Source organism: Dreissena polymorpha, chromosome 1 (genome assembly GCF_020536995.1).
Source record: "Dreissena polymorpha isolate Duluth1 chromosome 1, UMN_Dpol_1.0, whole genome shotgun sequence".
In the NCBI taxonomy this organism is placed as follows: Eukaryota; Metazoa; Mollusca; class Bivalvia; order Myida; family Dreissenidae; genus Dreissena; species Dreissena polymorpha.
In genome coordinates, this window is record NC_068355.1 from 208,859,735 (window position 1) to 208,876,801 (window position 17,067).

At 33.4% G+C, this 17,067-nt stretch overlaps 1 protein-coding gene across 1 annotated transcript; it reads left to right on the forward strand.

Moving 5' to 3' along the window:
• Window positions 1–14,503: 14,503 nt before the first annotated feature.
• LOC127866133 (multiple epidermal growth factor-like domains protein 6) lies at window positions 14,504–17,063 on the forward strand. Its single transcript, XM_052406545.1, has 3 exons — window positions 14,504–14,561; window positions 14,699–16,276; window positions 16,906–17,063. The coding sequence occupies exons 1-3, from the start codon at window positions 14,504–14,506 to the stop codon at window positions 17,061–17,063; spliced, it is 1,794 nt and encodes a 597-aa protein (XP_052262505.1).
• The last annotated feature ends 4 nt before the right edge of the window (window positions 17,064–17,067 follow it).

Genomic DNA, 17,067 nt, shown 5'->3' on the forward strand with positions numbered 1-17,067 from the left:
TCGAACACGTGAATGTGTTATTAATTGCTACTAGATTAGAGTCAATATATTAAGGCATTCACATGTTTTCATATATATGTTGCAGATTATAAGATTCAATAGATTCAATAAACATATAAGGAATATTTCCATTAATATCGACAGAGATGGCATTAATGATAGTTTTGCATAATTAGTAAACATATGACTGTTTGTATAATGCTATGACTGTACTGTGCACATAGTCAAATTCGTAGTTTGTTTATTCACTACATATTTTACCAATTATAATAATCTGTTTAAATATATACCAATTGTATCAACATGGAATTTTTATATAGAGATATCATTCAATAACACGCTCATGTCTCCCGACAACAACAATATTTTGAATTTTCTGACGCAACAATTGAAAATTTCCTCAAACCAGTCTGAAAACTATGAGTGCATTCCGAAGGAATTATTTTGGAACAAAATATCAATTATTACGCCTGATATGTGATGTGAATACCTTTTTGTTAGACGATTGAAAGACGATCGAAAAATATACATACACTTTAATTTGTATAACAATGTGACTTTTGAATATGGATGCATGCGACGAACATTTCATACTTTATTTCGGATGTATGTAACTATCATGATTGTCTTTGGTAGACCCTGTCAGTATATACAGTGTTTTAAAACGTGGCTTTTACATGCATCGATTCATAAACATGCTTACAAGTATAAATACGCCAATACATAATAAAAATTATTAATAATAACTGGAGTGATAAAGTACTTTTCATTTAATCATTATATTCATAATTAACAAATGATCAAAATGTTTGTTTAACGACACACCTTCTTATTTCGTAATTATACGTCTGAATCTACTTTCCCTTTAAGCGTGATCCAACTTAAACTTCCTGCTTCATTGCTTTATGATCTCAAGTCAGTACACAAAGATTAAAAAATCCTAAAGGCGGTTAAGTATCAGCTCAACGTGTTCTTAAAATTAGTTGTAAATTACATATCGAGATCTGAGAACCTTGTTACGTGTTTCAGCTTAATGAATTAAAATTTACATGCGCTGCACTTGTTGTTTTTGAGTGTTTATAAACCTACTACAAAATACGGCAAACGTTTATACTTTACTTGCCATGATTATTTGTTGAATAGTCTTGAACGTTAAATTACGTTTTTCAATAATAATAAGTATACCAAAGTAAAAGGAAAGTTACGGGAGTTATAATGGAATCACTGTGAACGTCTGTCATTATATATGTCGGTCCGTCCTTCCGTGCGTCCGTCTGTCCGTACGTCGTTACGAACCCGCCAATACGCATGCTTGTTCTTCCGTCTGTCCGTCGAAAAACATAACAATATACACATCAAGCCCTTCCTGTTTTATTGTTAGATAATCAGTATACGGCGAAATTACTTCCCTTTGGTTGCATTTTAATATTACTGTTGAAGTAGCAAACACTTCCCTGAATGGGTTTTTACTGCAATGATATCAGGATAGAATATCCGATTGTGTCATCTATTAAGCAATACACAGCTATATTACTTGTCATTGATAATGTCTGATTGGAATTAAAGATAAAACATGAACATAACATAACAGAATAGTTTATCTCGACTTAAGAATGTACATCTTATCGGCATCAACACATGTATATACAATGGCATCAAGCGTTTAATAAAGGTACAAAACATACATCATTTCGAAAAATGAGAAATGTATAAACACAAGAATGTTTAATAATTGCAGCAATTATGGCATTATTCTGTACCTAATATGTTTGAATGGACAAATATATATACTATATGTATATAAATATATATATTATAATATATTAGACTATATGTAAACGATATTCTCTCGTATTACTGCATTTTAAACTGTAAAAAGCTTTTTTTCTAAAAAAAATTATTGGAGCTATTAAGTAGTTCAATCAACTTGAACATATTTGCACAGAATCTAAACTATTTTGGAATGAGTGACTTTCTAACATCAGCATAATATTTTCATTTTAGGACAAAGTGTTATTCGTCATCGATATCATTTAAATTACGTAACGCACATGTTCGTTGATTTCTGACAATGATCTGGTGTCTTCTCATTTCTTCAAATTTGTGAGACGCCAAACGTAATTTAGCTGTTATGTTATTATGCCTTTTAATATCAATAATATCTTGATACGATGATCTTTCAACTACAGGGTTTAGTTACTTATATAAACTTACTGACATTCCAATTAAGTGATATACTAGTCTCTGATTTTGAGAAACGGCGTCTAAAGGTTTGTATAAAATGGGATAAGCGTTAATTTCACGTTATTACATACAGGACGTGCAAAAATGCTGATGAAACATTTATTTTTATCCCATTTTTATACCGAGATAGACGGTATAACACCCCATAAACTAGCCTGTATCCCACCTTATTGAATATACCTGTCGCGTGCACGGACTACTTTTTATTCTACCACTTAATGATTTATCATAAGAAATCACTAGAGTCGAGAAAACTTTAGCTTTAAAATTATACGACTTTCAAACTTTCGATTTAGTCAAAGGACATAATGTTTCGCCATCAGTATAATGACTCAGCTGATTGATGGCGTCATAAAATGACAAATATAATACTTAATGCGTCATTTTTCAAAAATTTGTGATGTCATCTTTTGGTGTACTCGAAACTAGTATGCATTGTCTGGGAATTAAACATTGAAGACGCGCATTTTTTTCGTGTTCATTTATCCTGGATGTAATTATGAAAAGGTGCATATTCTATGGACTACTTACCTCGGATGGAACCAGTGAGATGAAGCATCTAGATCTACAGATAGATCTAGCTTATTCATGTTATTGATTTTCAGTATGTGCGTGCCTATTTGGATGTGAAATTGTGTGTGTAGAACATACTGATGGGTGTGTATTGTGGTTCAGTAGTCTATTCAAATTTGTTTGCATTTGGATGTAAGTAAACGTAAGGGTATTTTTCTTCGATTAATAAACTTTGTCTTTGTTATTTTATCAAAGAAAGTCTATTCAGTAAGAATAACCCGTTTGCAACAAGTGTTTCAAAGCTTTATAGAATTTTTACGGATTATCTTGTGTTTGGGTCACAAACTATATGATGTGAAGGCTAGATCTAAACGCCATGAAAATCTGCAGCGTCCATGAACAAATTAGGCAAGTATAGTTTTTTATAATTTATGTTTAGAACGACTATGTTTGTAAATCTATATGCACATGTACGTTGACATCGGCATCATTTTGTCAGGAGCAATCGCCGCCATATTGGATTTTGATCATTTTCTTTCGAAAATAAAATGACTTATATTAAAGTAAAATCTTCTTTTCGCGGTCGTAATGTGTTACAATTTGCATGCTTCGTAACATAAAATCGAGGCATATGATGATATTTTTTCTCGTTTTATAGTTTTTGTGTAAAATTGTTTGAGACTATTTTGCGTACCAGAACAAATAAATTCACTACGCATGGTTACATTCGTTAGATTTTAAGCGATTCTAAGAATGAATTAAAATTAGTGTTAAGGTTATTAGATCTATTTATGTTAAATGTAAGGTTGAAAAAAATCAATGGGATAAATAGAATACTAGTATTAGCGTTGAATAGAGAGAAGTTTATGTTGCTCGGCTCAAACACCGAAAGCGCTCGTCAAGGCTCGCGCTCCCGGTTTTCTAAGCCTCGCAACATAAACTTCTCTCTTTTCAACGCTAACCTAGTATTCTCTATGTATTTGTAACAGCGGTTTTGTTTATTTGTTTATGCGTTAATACATGATTCCGTATCGGATTATTTGCAGCACATGTATTCCATATAATTGCACATTTTTATGAAAGTATATCGATCACAGACTTAATAATTTAAAATGCGAACACATTGTAAGAGAAGCATTTTGATTTTAACATAAGATTTCGATGGATTGTCTTTTGCAATAGTGTAAAAAGCAGTGTTTCAAATACGACCAGAGATTGTGTAAACGTCTGATTAAAACGAATGATACGAGGAATTATCGCAAATACAGGGATTGTCTTTTTTTAAAGAATGCACTCTGCTATTTAAATTAACAAAACGGGAGCATTTTGCTACACGTGCAATTTAACAAAAAATAAAGGATTCATACGTGGCTAACAATTAAGAAGACAATGCGTGACTGCGGCACATATCGCCAACGACACCATAATACAAGTTCTAAATTGGCACATTATTTAATGATGTATCAGCAGTACATTTAATAGTAAACTCTGATTGGGGTCAACTTTTGGATTAGATATGAATCAATGTAATTTCAAATGTTTAAAGTGTTCGCAAAATATTATAAAATATATATTATTTTAATAACTATTTGTAATAGTAAAACAGAATCATGTTAATAACGATATATATAATTTATATGGCTTGACAACATTTAAATGAGTTACTATTACATTTAAAACTGCCTATTTGCACGCTTCGAGTAAAAGCGTACGCGTAAAATCTTTGCATTGTCTCAAAGGATGTAATGCAAGAATGGGTGGATTGTTATTTTTTCGATTTAATTCACAATTACATTTCCATGGTATTCTACTAGGGCATATAATGGTGTCAACTAGGACACTGAGCATATTATATCTATTGATATTCATTAAAAAGAGTTTTCCTTTCTCTCTTAATATGATGACACCGATTTCAATTAGTTCCTCTTGAGGTTGCAGTGGTGTAGTGGATAATAATGTCCGCTTAGCGATCGGGAGGTCATGGGTTCGATCCCCACTGTTGGAGCGTTCTTAAGATTTCCACATTGACACCAAGTTATGGGTCTAGTGCCATTCAACGGACTCTAGGAGCCGTATTCACCAATAATAAACTCAAACTTAAACTCTAACTCAGACTTTGACTCAGACTTAGACTTACAAAAGACAGACTCAGGATTCGTATTAACGAACGCGTTTGGAAAAAGACTTCAATAAGATCTTTTTTTTTTCATGACGTCACGACTAAGCGAACTTTCTAGTATAGAAAACGCGGCAAATAGTGTCATAAATTTCAGAAGACATTTCTGATACAACTTTTACGATGGTGTGTCTGTCAGTTGAAAAAAGCGAAATGAAGCGTCAGAAGGCTCCAGATTGGAACCAGCCAGCAGAGATTGTTTTGAACGCGCTGGTTCGGGACCACTGGAGCATTTTTATTCGGCGAATACAAGGAAATCGGAGCAAATTTCCGTTATTCGAAAAAAAAAATGGGACGAGGTGGCGAGCAGAATATCATTGTAAGTTGTATGTTATTTTAGTATCTGCCTTATATTTTTAATATTTGATTTAATAGCATACGATTGGATTTGCTACCGATGTCATATTTTACTAACGCCGCATAATGCACAATGTAAATAAGGGGCATAACCACTCAACAAATTATAGCTACTTTCGGTTTTTGGATGCTATTTGGGAATCTGTTTTAGTTTCAAATGTTATGATTTATAGTACAGTTGCACGTCCTCTGTGTCCAAAATGTGCACACGTGAATTGTTATTGAAGTATTACAATGGAAAATCTGTGCTATAACGGATAACTGTACCATTTTTGAAGGTACATACTGCCAGGGCGACCAGAACTGGCAGGCTACGCATTGTACTCCGGATCAGCTCTTCATTACACTGATTACACATAAAAAGAATACCCGGTCTTGTAAAACGAAAACGTTTATATAATTCAAAGTCCTGAAATATTTTCAAGGGATTCGTTCGGTCGATAAACACTTTCAACTCTCAAATAATTATTAAAACGCAAGTGACCTCGTGCGGCGGCCATTTTGAATTTTTACGTGCGTATAACGTTACGTCGCGATTGTATTACGTAAGCATTTGAGACTTACATTACTGAGTCTGAGTCTAAAACTTACCGTTTTATGTTTCGTGAATTAAGTTTTGTTAGCCTGAGTTTGAGTCTGAGTCAGAAACTTGAGCTGAGTCTAAGATTTGAGACTTACGTACATTGGTGAATACGGCTCTAGAGCGTTTCAAATAAGCCTTAGGCTTTCTATGCAATCGAGCTAACATAAATAGGTTTAAACTAATTAGCCCAATTAAAGGAACTGTCAACCACGAATGACGAACAAAGAAAAGTTCTAAAATACCGTATTTTTTACAATTATTAGTTTATATTGATAAAAATTTCACGATTGGTATATTACATTACTTGAAAAAAGTTCACATATTTTCAGTATATTCGGTAAAAAAAAATCGCGATGTGAAATCAAAAGTACATCGCGCAAATAGGTGACATTACGATATACACACTATAAATAACGCAAGTAGATTAATCATTTTATATATAAAATATATACAATTCACTACGCATGCACAATTTGGATTCCTGGGTTTACCAAGTGACGATTGTGATAAATCTACTGGCGTTATTTAAAGTTAACTGGTAGTTACCTGGTAGACATACCCAGTAAAATTTATTACCGAATATACTAAAATATGAAAACTTAACAACTTTTTGCAAGTAAGTTGATATATCAGTCGTGATATTTTAATCAATATAAACTAATAATTGTAAAAATACGGTTTTTTACAACTTTTCTTTTCTTCGTCGTCTTGGTTGACAGTCCCTTTAAACCGCCAACTAAGCTTGCGATTACTAAAAGTGTATGCTGATCCATTTTCTCAAAAGAGGTTGTATTCAATGGCATCTTGATATATCTGCTTTGCATGTAAAATTACGACTAAACATAAAACAGTTGATCAAAACATTATTGAGTGATTAACCTGTATTGTACTATAAAAAATATGATGGCGAACACTGAAAACAAAGCAAAATCATTTCTGTAAAATAATGAATTTTAAAACAGAAAACTCGAAAATCAGTCTGCTTTCTTCTTGGCAATTTTGTTGACGATTATGTTTCATATTTATATAACGTGTGGTTAAGTATTTGAATGAACATTTATTTACACAAGGTATGTCTTGCATGAATATGAGCTTATAACACAAGACTTATAATCTGGATATATTTTTGACTGTTACTGGTGTTACTGAAGCAACTAAAAGACAATAAAAAGTACAGTGCATCTTGCTTAAACAAAGTTATAATTTTACTAGACAAAATCTAATAAAGAGTGGGAGCGAAGTAAATAGTTGATATCTTAATAATAAAATGATGAACATTTTAATTAAAACAAAATGACCATCAAATATAAAAGTTAAACTCCATTTGAATTAAGGAAATGCGGTTTTAGCTTCCATTCAATGACATCAACAGATGTTTGAATTCAGTGTCTTTAAAAAAGATTAATACACAACATATTAACTTCCATTCAATGACATCAAGAAATGTTAAAATTCAGTGGCTTCAATAAAGATTAATACACAAAATATTAACTTCCATTCAATGACATCAAGAGATGTTAAAATTCAGTTTCTTCAATAAAGATTAATACACAAAATATAAGAAACAAATATTATTGAAATACAAGGAATATTACTAAGACCCTTACTGTACCATTTGCAAACACATTTAGGGAGCGTACTAATATATTTTAGGGAATGTCAGAAATGTAAGATAATGGTTTAATACACTTTCCAAATAAACTCTTATTATTTCAGTAATGGAAAAAGTAGTTCTACTTTGGTTAACATGTACTGCAAAATCACGTCAAGTCTGAAATAGTGTTGTTATATTTACAAAGACTTACCTGCACAATAAATGAAAGTCACCGACACATTATGGCGCCTTAGATTACATTAGATTTGAATGTAAAAATATGAACTTTTTTTTAAATAAACGTTTAGAAACCTTCGATCAAGATTGGCAAGCCTACCATATTACTTAAGCCGTAAACAAAACAGTTTAACAGTTTAGCATTCGCTCACCTTACGGTTTCTGTTACATATGTGTCTAATCGAATCTCAACTGCTTGTCCATAAATTAAGATGTAATTACCTTTCGTTGTAAGTTAGTTACAGAAGATTCGTTTTACTCCAAAACCCAATATTTTCTATTTACTTATGACGGCGATGTATGCTGACGCTGTATTATGTTTATACAATTCAATCAAGTGCTTTATTGAATAAATGTATATTTTCAACATATTTTTCTCAATTTTATATATAGTTTTTGTTTTTATTTTGCAACCGAACAAAACATAAAATATTGTTCTGCAAATTAACCAAGCTCGAAAGCCTTACACCTATTGAGACGCTCTCGAGGATAGAACAAGTACTTCGTTTATTGTCTTAACTACGTCATTTCAGCCTCAATTGTATAATAATTATACTTTATAATGTGAAGTAACTAAAACATTCTTGATCAGGTATGTTCTTTTTGAATTATGATATTGTTAGCAATATAATATAATATACTATTGCAAACTTTACTCGACCACTAACTTAATAAACGTTTTCTTTTGCATATGCAAAAGTAAAGTTGTACAATAATACTTTTTATATTGCATTGATCGGATAGTTATTGACTAGATAATCTTTTGTAAACGATTGCCTTCATTGTTCCCTATATGTTCCTGCTTTTATCATGTATTTTGTGTTGTGGTAATTTAAATGAATAATGATTGCTTATGTGTTATTTATATCTGCTAGCAACTTGTTTCGTCTCTAAACCACGTACGTAATTGCTTCTTTATTTTAAACAAGACACAAACTTCTAAACACGAGATATTGTGCTATTCCCAATAATGAGTACTATAACAGAAAGGTGTGTTTTGTAGCGATTAAGAATAAAGAAAATTCTATTAACAATAGAGCGCACATTAGTTTTACAAAATAATGTAATACGAGATCGCCGATGGCGTTGAACGTCCATTGGCAAGATACCGGGAAGTTTCTGCTGTAATAAATGTTAAACGAACAGTTGACACAATGAAAATCTGAAAGGCTTTTTAAAAAAAGTACACATAAATGAAACAAGAAGTGTAGAAATATTGCAAATAATCATATATCAATCGGAATATCAGACCGATTTATCAAGGAAGATTGGTATTTTGCGAGCAATTAAGTAAATGTACGGATGTTGATGTTATTTCTGATTGGCTACACGTTTATTTATGCTATTGTTTTATCTAACCTTAGCATTACATCATTACTATTTACGAGACTGAACGAACTTTCCTTTCGGAAGATAAAGTTATATCTTTGTTTTTCTTGTTGTGTTACTATTCATAATACTGCTACGATCGCTTCATTTTCATTTAATCAGAAAGGTAGAATTCGTAGTCGTTGTTGCTGTTGTGTTGTTATTTTTGTTGTTATATTTACACAAAATATTACATGCACGCTATAGTTTTGAGCACATGTTCTGCAGTTTTAATCTTTATTCAAATTATAACAATAATTTCAAATAATCTGCAAAATAATTTGGAGATTAATATCAAAATACTGTAATATGACCCCCTATATTGCCTCAAAAATTCGCAAAGTAAAAATGTTTGATGTCTCAAACTTTAACGATATTACAGCCCTCGACAGTATGCTGCAAGAAACAAGACAATTATTTTTCTCTTTAAACGTTAAAAGTATCTAATGTAACGTACCCAATCAACAAAAACATTGAACAAGTATGTTATCTCAAAATCAAATAAGACGAGATTCACTTTGTCAACAAAAAACACGTAGGTATGCAAACAATAGCAAACAAATGTTAGGAACATATTTATTGGAATAATGTCATATATGAAACAAGCGGAACTACGATAATTAATCAAAATCTTGTTCCCATCCGCGTTTCAAGGGAATTGTTATTACAAACTGGCATTTTTATAAATATCATTAGATATGATTGTTTTCAAGTCTTCAAAGTTTTTAACAGACCACTAATTTTTGTAGTAAGAAAACAAATGAAAACGACGCCTGTATTTGAACTCGTAATGTCTCGATCCATGACGGATGCGCTACCACTGCGCCAGGCGGACTTTCACCTGTCGCGGCGAAATATAACATCTGTAACAGAGGAAGTATTCACGTGATAGTCCAGATGGCAACGTCCGCGCCGAGGCAGTTATTTTTCATCGTTTTATATCCTTCATTGTTTTTTTAAAAATCGCGCTCAATTTCCAGCCATATCAATAAAAAGGTAATTAGCATTATTTCGTATTAAAATACACTTTATATCTCGACTTTACTTCCCGAAAATTTTCCCCGCAAATTTTCTTATTGAAAATTTTCGAAGAAATTTCGCAACGAGCAAAGTCAAAATAAAGAGCGAATATTTATAAGAAATAAACACTAATTTCTTTCTTGCTGATATGGCTTGAAAATGAGCGGCATTCAACAAATAAATACAAGTAATAAATGGTATAAATCGGCGAAAAACATGTCTCGGCATAGACGTCGACATCTTGACTATCACGTGATTACCCTTCTATATAGTAAATGTTAAACACTTTTGACAATTATAATAGAATTGTTTTATGAACGAAATGTTTCATTTTTTAAGAACGTTTTTTTACTAAAAATGGTCGTAGAAACATGTACTAAAACTTATGCTAGAAAAGAAATGTGAAGAAAATCTTCGAAAAACAGTTTCGAAGTGACAAACTGTAAGAATTAGAAATTTCGAGGTTAATTATCTAATCCATTTCGTCTGCCAACATTCTACCACATCCGGGCATTTTACCGCGTTTACAGTTAACCGCATGGACTGTTTTTTTTCGATTCGTGGTTAGAAAGTCCATTTGCAAGCAAATGGACGAAAACACTTGGGAACAATTTACCAATGTATTAGAAGAAACGCAAAAATGCGAAAATTAAGTGAAATAATGTGACAACACATCTTTTTCTACTATTAAAGAAAACCTAGAAAATAAACCATGTATGCTTATACTAGATAAATAGTGTTGGGCAAAACCAAAATCATAATCATCATCGACATTCCCTTGAACGGTTTTGCCGACGACACAAAAATCCTCTTCCAGTCAGGTATGTCGCCATGGACGTCAGATGTACTGGTATCACACTTTGACATGCTTGTGCCCAAGTACTATAAACTGGTCTTTTCTGCATCCCGTATGCTCCTGCTCTTTCATAGAGTCTGTTCGTGAGCTTGAATTTCACAGCTAGTGCTACCCATGGGATTAATCTCATAAGCGAATGACGAGTTGGAGCTGTCTCGATTCGATGAAGTTAAGGAAGAGCTCACGTTGGTGTTGCAGGTGCTCCCCAATGATGGCTCTGCAGTTGAAGATCTTTTCCACTGTGCTCCGCCCAGCTCTGAATCCAGCCTTCTCTTCGGCCAGCAGTTACTCTGCCTTACTTTTCAATAGATTGAGTATGATGCGTAGCATTACTTTAATTGGATAACTCATGAGGCTGATAGTACGTTAATTATTGCTTAATTTCTTTGAGGTTGCCCTTTTTAGGTTGGGTACGACCATTAACTTAGTCCATTCCTTAAGCCACTTTTTCTACTCCCAGATCTGCTGGCTTATTGCAGTCTTTGCTGCAGTCGTTGCCTGTCCTCCGTTCTTAATCATTTTCAAAGGGACGTTGTCCACTCCCAAATATTGTCCTGTCTTAAGACTTTTCATTGTCTACGCCCCTTCTTCCATATGTATTGACGAGCTATCATCGTCTGCATCTTGTCTGGGATCGTTCTAAAGGAGACTGGAATCTGGTTAAAGAGGATAGTTGTTTGGGTCATTGCAGTGTTCAGTCCACCTGTTTAGGACTGCGGCACTCTCGGTCAGGAGATTTCCTTCAGCGTCTACTATAGCACTTGCGTTTGGCAGAAATGGCCTCGTGATGATGTTCAGGTACCTAAAGAAGTACAAAAATACAGTATAAGAATATAATACAGTACAGCTTACAGAATAAAATTGATGGTGTAACTACGGGTATTTGATTGTTCTACACATGTTGGGATAACTTGTTCTGTTGATTTTAAAAATAAATTGCAGACATTATTAATAAAAAAAATCATTCGTAGAAAAAAAACTTGTTGAAACATTTATATAAAAGGCCGCATACATAATATTCAGTAAATTAGTGCGATATTCTGACAGATAATGTCAATATATATAGTTAGTAACTGAAGTTGATGATGCCACAACAAATATACATGAACATGTAATTGTTTCAATCCAATGCCAAAGTTGAGTGAATATTTTATTTTAACTGTTAAAACTTACTTTCAAATTTCCAGAAACAACACAATTCAAAAGCACATTAAAGAGCTACATAACATATGTATGTTTTCAACGGATACACTCTGCTTTTTTACATCAATGCGTAGACACTGTTAGCTGGGGCAGAGACTTAACGCAAGTTAAGACATTTCTGACAGTATTGTGGTAAACGAAGTCATTGTTTGTATTTAAATTAATTTCAGCAGTGATGTGCATAGTCACTTCCTCAAAATTCTTGTCGCTTATTATCGCTCTAATATCAATACCTGGTTTCATTTGAGCAGTACGTATTATTTAACGTATGAGTTTAAATTCCGGTTTTTTGGAATATAAGCTTAACGCTAGAAACGCTTTGGTTTTCAACAGCTTTGAAAAATACCACGGTATTATGTACATACATTTAGGTGGACCTTCTCATAAAAGGTGTTCGTATGCTATTATCTCCAGCTTCAGATCCATGTCGGGAATGTCTAAGTTACAAGTATAAGTTTGTGAATATAGAACTTGAAAACCAGCCAACCAAGAACAAATATTGACCGATTTACTGACCGCCAAAAAATGAGTGGAGTACGATTAATATTGTAGATTAATCCAGAAAACCAGAAACAAACTAACACTATATTTGATTTGCGAACCAATAGCTATTTTATCGTTTTAGCTATTCTTAATCAAACGCAAACAAATAAGCCTTTGTTTATAAAATAAACATCAGGAGAGCACTAACTTGAGTTCGAGGAGCACCACTTGTCGAAGACTTTTTACCACTTCGGACCACATGTTCAAACCTGAAAATGATATTCTGAATAAAAACATTTTTTTGAAAACGTTTTATCTAGATACGTAAATGTAGTTTAAATAGTTTTTTATGGATTTTCTGAAATTTAAAATGATGACTTCGTTCTAAATGAAGATGACCCAGATTTTATCTTGGCCTAGATCTATTTTAGCAAGATTCGTAAGAATTTGTTCATAAACGCAACATAATGTTTTAAAGATTTGACCTGGTTACCTATTTTTCGGACGTTTGTAAGACAGATTCAAACTCGGCCAAGATAAACACTAAGATTCATCAAGATTGATTTACAACAGCAGATTCTAGCATGGTAAAACGAATTGTTACGATATGTGATATTTTTTTAGGCACACGTGATCAAATTTAAACTCATTCATACCCAGTTTCATAAAGATTAGATCAAAACTGATCACTCTGTTGTTTGTTAAATTTACAAAAATCGAACCAGGGTCAAAGGCAAAAAGCACTCCGATTTTGTCTCGTCCATAGAACCGTGAGGTGTACGTCAAGCGGCGTATAGGTTTGGTGCTAGCAAACATACTACCACTCGTTATTTTTAAGGAATAGAAACAGCTGGAATGTTGATTTCTTAACACAATAACTACAGTACCAGTCAGTGAGAAAATAGAAGGGCATCAAACAAGCTAAAAGCTAAAAGTTTATAACATGAAACGAAAAAGCAAAAGCATTAAATACAATGAAATTTTTGGATAATACTTTAAATTTGTTCTAAGAAAAGTGAAAACATTAACAATTTTTCGAACGTCTAAATATGTATTTCTTAATTTTACTGAGAAAAAAACTTCACAATATTTTACCGAAAGCAAACAAACGTCTTCTTTAATTTGCAAAAATGTTATGGTATTTATTGACCAAATTGTATTCGTTTATAAATCCTGTTTTATCTTCTGACTAGGAATAATTAGATAAAAGAAATACGTATAAATAAACTAAATAATTATTTTATGAAACTTTTATATTTTATAATACCAACACGTAGAAATTTGCTTAAAAACAGACACGAGATTGGATATTAGGTCAACGCAGGTTGAACGACAGAAGCGTTTACTTACAGATCACCAAAAATTAAATGTCTTCCTCGTTAAAGTTAATTGTACATCTTAACATGAGCGGATCAACTGTGCGTTTAAATTGAAGAATGTACATTTCTTTTTCATGATTGCCGTTCAGTGTTTTACTATTACCAAATATATGTAGCTCAGAATAATACAATCAATAAGTATTATCATTTTTGAGATAAAAACGTAAAATATGATCGGAAATGTTTGTCTAGAGGAATTATCAGACTTTATTACAAATTATGAATGATTATCTTAGATTAGATAATTAAACATTTTAAATAAAGTGTCCCTTTAGACTTATTGTAAATTTAACTTCCTGATTCATGGCTGAATGATTCTCAATGTAGAACGTGTAAATAATACACACCTCCTTCACTTTATTGGATTGAAGTATTCAGTTCGTTATGTATTCCTCAGCTCATGTGACTTGGTTTTGTTACTTCTAGTGTTAAAAAGATTAATGATTGATTGGTTATTGAATTAAAGTGTTCTTCCGAATACTGAAAAAACATGGCAACTGTGTATACACTTGTCACTGTGGTTATGTGTGGAGCCATCGCCGTACAGGGTAATATCTTTGTTAAACGCAATATAAAATTGTTGACAGGGTCATCTCAATAATGAGTATACTATCATAAACATCATATTGTCTCGTGTATAATAATTTACAAGATTCTACCTGTTAATATTTGTATGTCATTGTAGGTCAACTATCGTGTTCCGACAAGTGTACGAACTGCTCCATAGGGAACAAGTGCTTAAGCTGCATTGATGGTTTCTATATCAGTTGGAATAGTAAGGATTGTGAGCAGTGTAACAGCTTAAACTGCAGGACATGTGACACGGTTGGTGTGTGTACATCCTGTAAGTCAGGATTCTTTAGTGCATCATGTGCTAATGTCTGTGGACATGGGTGCATTAATGGTACATGTGATTGGAACACAGGCCAATGTCAGTGTATAGACGGGTTTTATTCAGTGTATTGTAATCAGGCTTGTGGAGATAAGTGTCAGGATGTGTGTGATAAAACGAGTGGCGTGTGCCGGTGTCCAACCGGATTCTATGGAATACATTGTAACAATCTGTGTTGGAGTCGGTGTGCTGAATGTACCAACCAAACGTCCTGCTCTGTGTGTCCAGATGGATTTTATGGAGTAACCTGCAATGCATCTTGTAATACAAATTGCAGCGATGGATCATGTGACATACATACGGGTAAGTGTGAAAAAACATGCCCTGTCAAGTGTGAAAATTGTGTAGATGAAAGCAATTGCACGAGTTGTGTACGCGGATATTATGGAACAAAATGTGGACAGACGTGTCCAGTTAATTGTCAACAAGGTTGTTACCTGATCACAGGAGAATGCCACACTTGTGACAAAGGTTGGTATGGTGTGTACTGTAACAAAAGTTGTTCAAACGAATGTAGAAATGGGTGTGATAAGTTGTCAGGAAAATGTAAAGAATGTAATTCTGGCTATTATGGTGAACTCTGTAACGTTACCTGTCCGCTATGTGATGGTGAATGTGTCAAAGAAAACGGTTCGTGCAATGCATGTTACCCAGGGAGTTATGGACTTTATTGTAAACACACCTGTCCTGCGTATTGCCTAGATAATATGTGTAATAAAACAAATGGTCATTGCTACCGCTGTATGCTGGGATACACTGGTGTACTATGTAATGAAACCATATGTCCTGCTAAGTGTTTAAGTTGTTTCGGTTTGAAATGCACTGCTTGCAAGAGCGGTTATCATGGTGATCTATGTGAATTAACATGTAGCGCAAACTGTTCTTTAGACGGTTGCGACATTGTAAAAGGTACCTGCTTAGCATGCAACAATACAGGTTTGTATGGTCCCACGTGTAATGAAACATGTAGCGCCACGTGTCTCAATAACGTATGTGATCCCGGTACGGGTGTGTGTTCACATGGATGTGTGGGAAATCATTTCGGAGGTAAATGCCAGAATGCGTGTTCAAACCACTGTGCAAACACAGGAGAATGTACGAGCAATGGAACATGTACTGGCGGATGTGTGGGGAATTATTTCGGCTCCAAATGCGAGGAAGCGTGCTCTACTAACTGTCTCAATGGTTCCGATGGCAGCGCATGTTCAAATAATGGTGAATGTCTGATCGGTTGTGTTAAAGATTATTACGGCAAGACATGTGAAAATCAGTGTCCAAGAAAGTGTGCACCAGTTTCAACAGGGAGTAGATGTTCTGATAATGGCACGTGTGTTGGAGGCTGCAATGATGGATACAGTGGATATATATGTGGTAAGACTTTTAAATGAATAAGAAATTGTCAATAGCGAACATATTTGTTGTTCATGGGTTATTATTCCCGTTTGTTTTGCCTTGCCCGAATCATATGGTTAGTTCAATAATGATTAATTCGTTAGTTTTAGAGAAACTCTCATATTTAAATTACTTCAGTTAATTTTGAGCAGTTTTTTATTTCTTCCAAAAAAGGATTCGTAGTTTAAGTTTTTGACTGTTAGATATAATTTTGTGTCATATTGGTAGAAGTAAAATGGCGACAATAAATTAATTTCTCTGTACAAAATGCTACTGGGTATACATTTATTACTTTGTGTTATACACGTGTACAAGAACAAATTAAAGTAATAAAATGATTACAATATAGCAACCATAATATCATATCTTTGACATATACATATATCTAGTTTATTAAAACAAAATTGAATCGACCAATAGTGATATATACAAATCACATATACAAACCAAAAAAAGCATGACATGGACACGCGCACATGCAGAATATTTTTAATGAATGTTTTTTATCGAGCCTTGCCCGAGAAACTGTTCCGTTAAATGTACAGCTACATATTTTAATTTCCAACCGCTGATGTTACGCTTCAATTACAATTTTCATAACAAAATAGATATTCAAAAGACATCTGTGGAAACGAATGATGCTGGAACGTCTCTGGAAACGAATGACGGACCACCAGTACCAGTAATCGCTGGCGCTGTAGGCGGAGTTGTGGTGCTATTAGTGATTAGTGTGGTGGTAGTGGTTGTGATCAGGAGGAAGAGGTAAACCG

Bases quoted from the DNA above. Each gene is read 5' to 3' on its own strand.
- LOC127866133 (XM_052406545.1), top strand. From the start codon at position 14,504: ATGGCAACTGTGTATACACTTGTCACTGTGGTTATGTGTGGAGCCATC. The intron at 14,562-14,698 runs GTAATATCTTTG...ATGTCATTGTAG, and splicing joins TGGAGCCATCGCCGTACAGG to GTCAACTATCGTGTTCCGAC. The intron at 16,277-16,905 runs GTAAGACTTTTA...ATAACAAAATAG, and splicing joins ATACAGTGGATATATATGTG to ATATTCAAAAGACATCTGTG.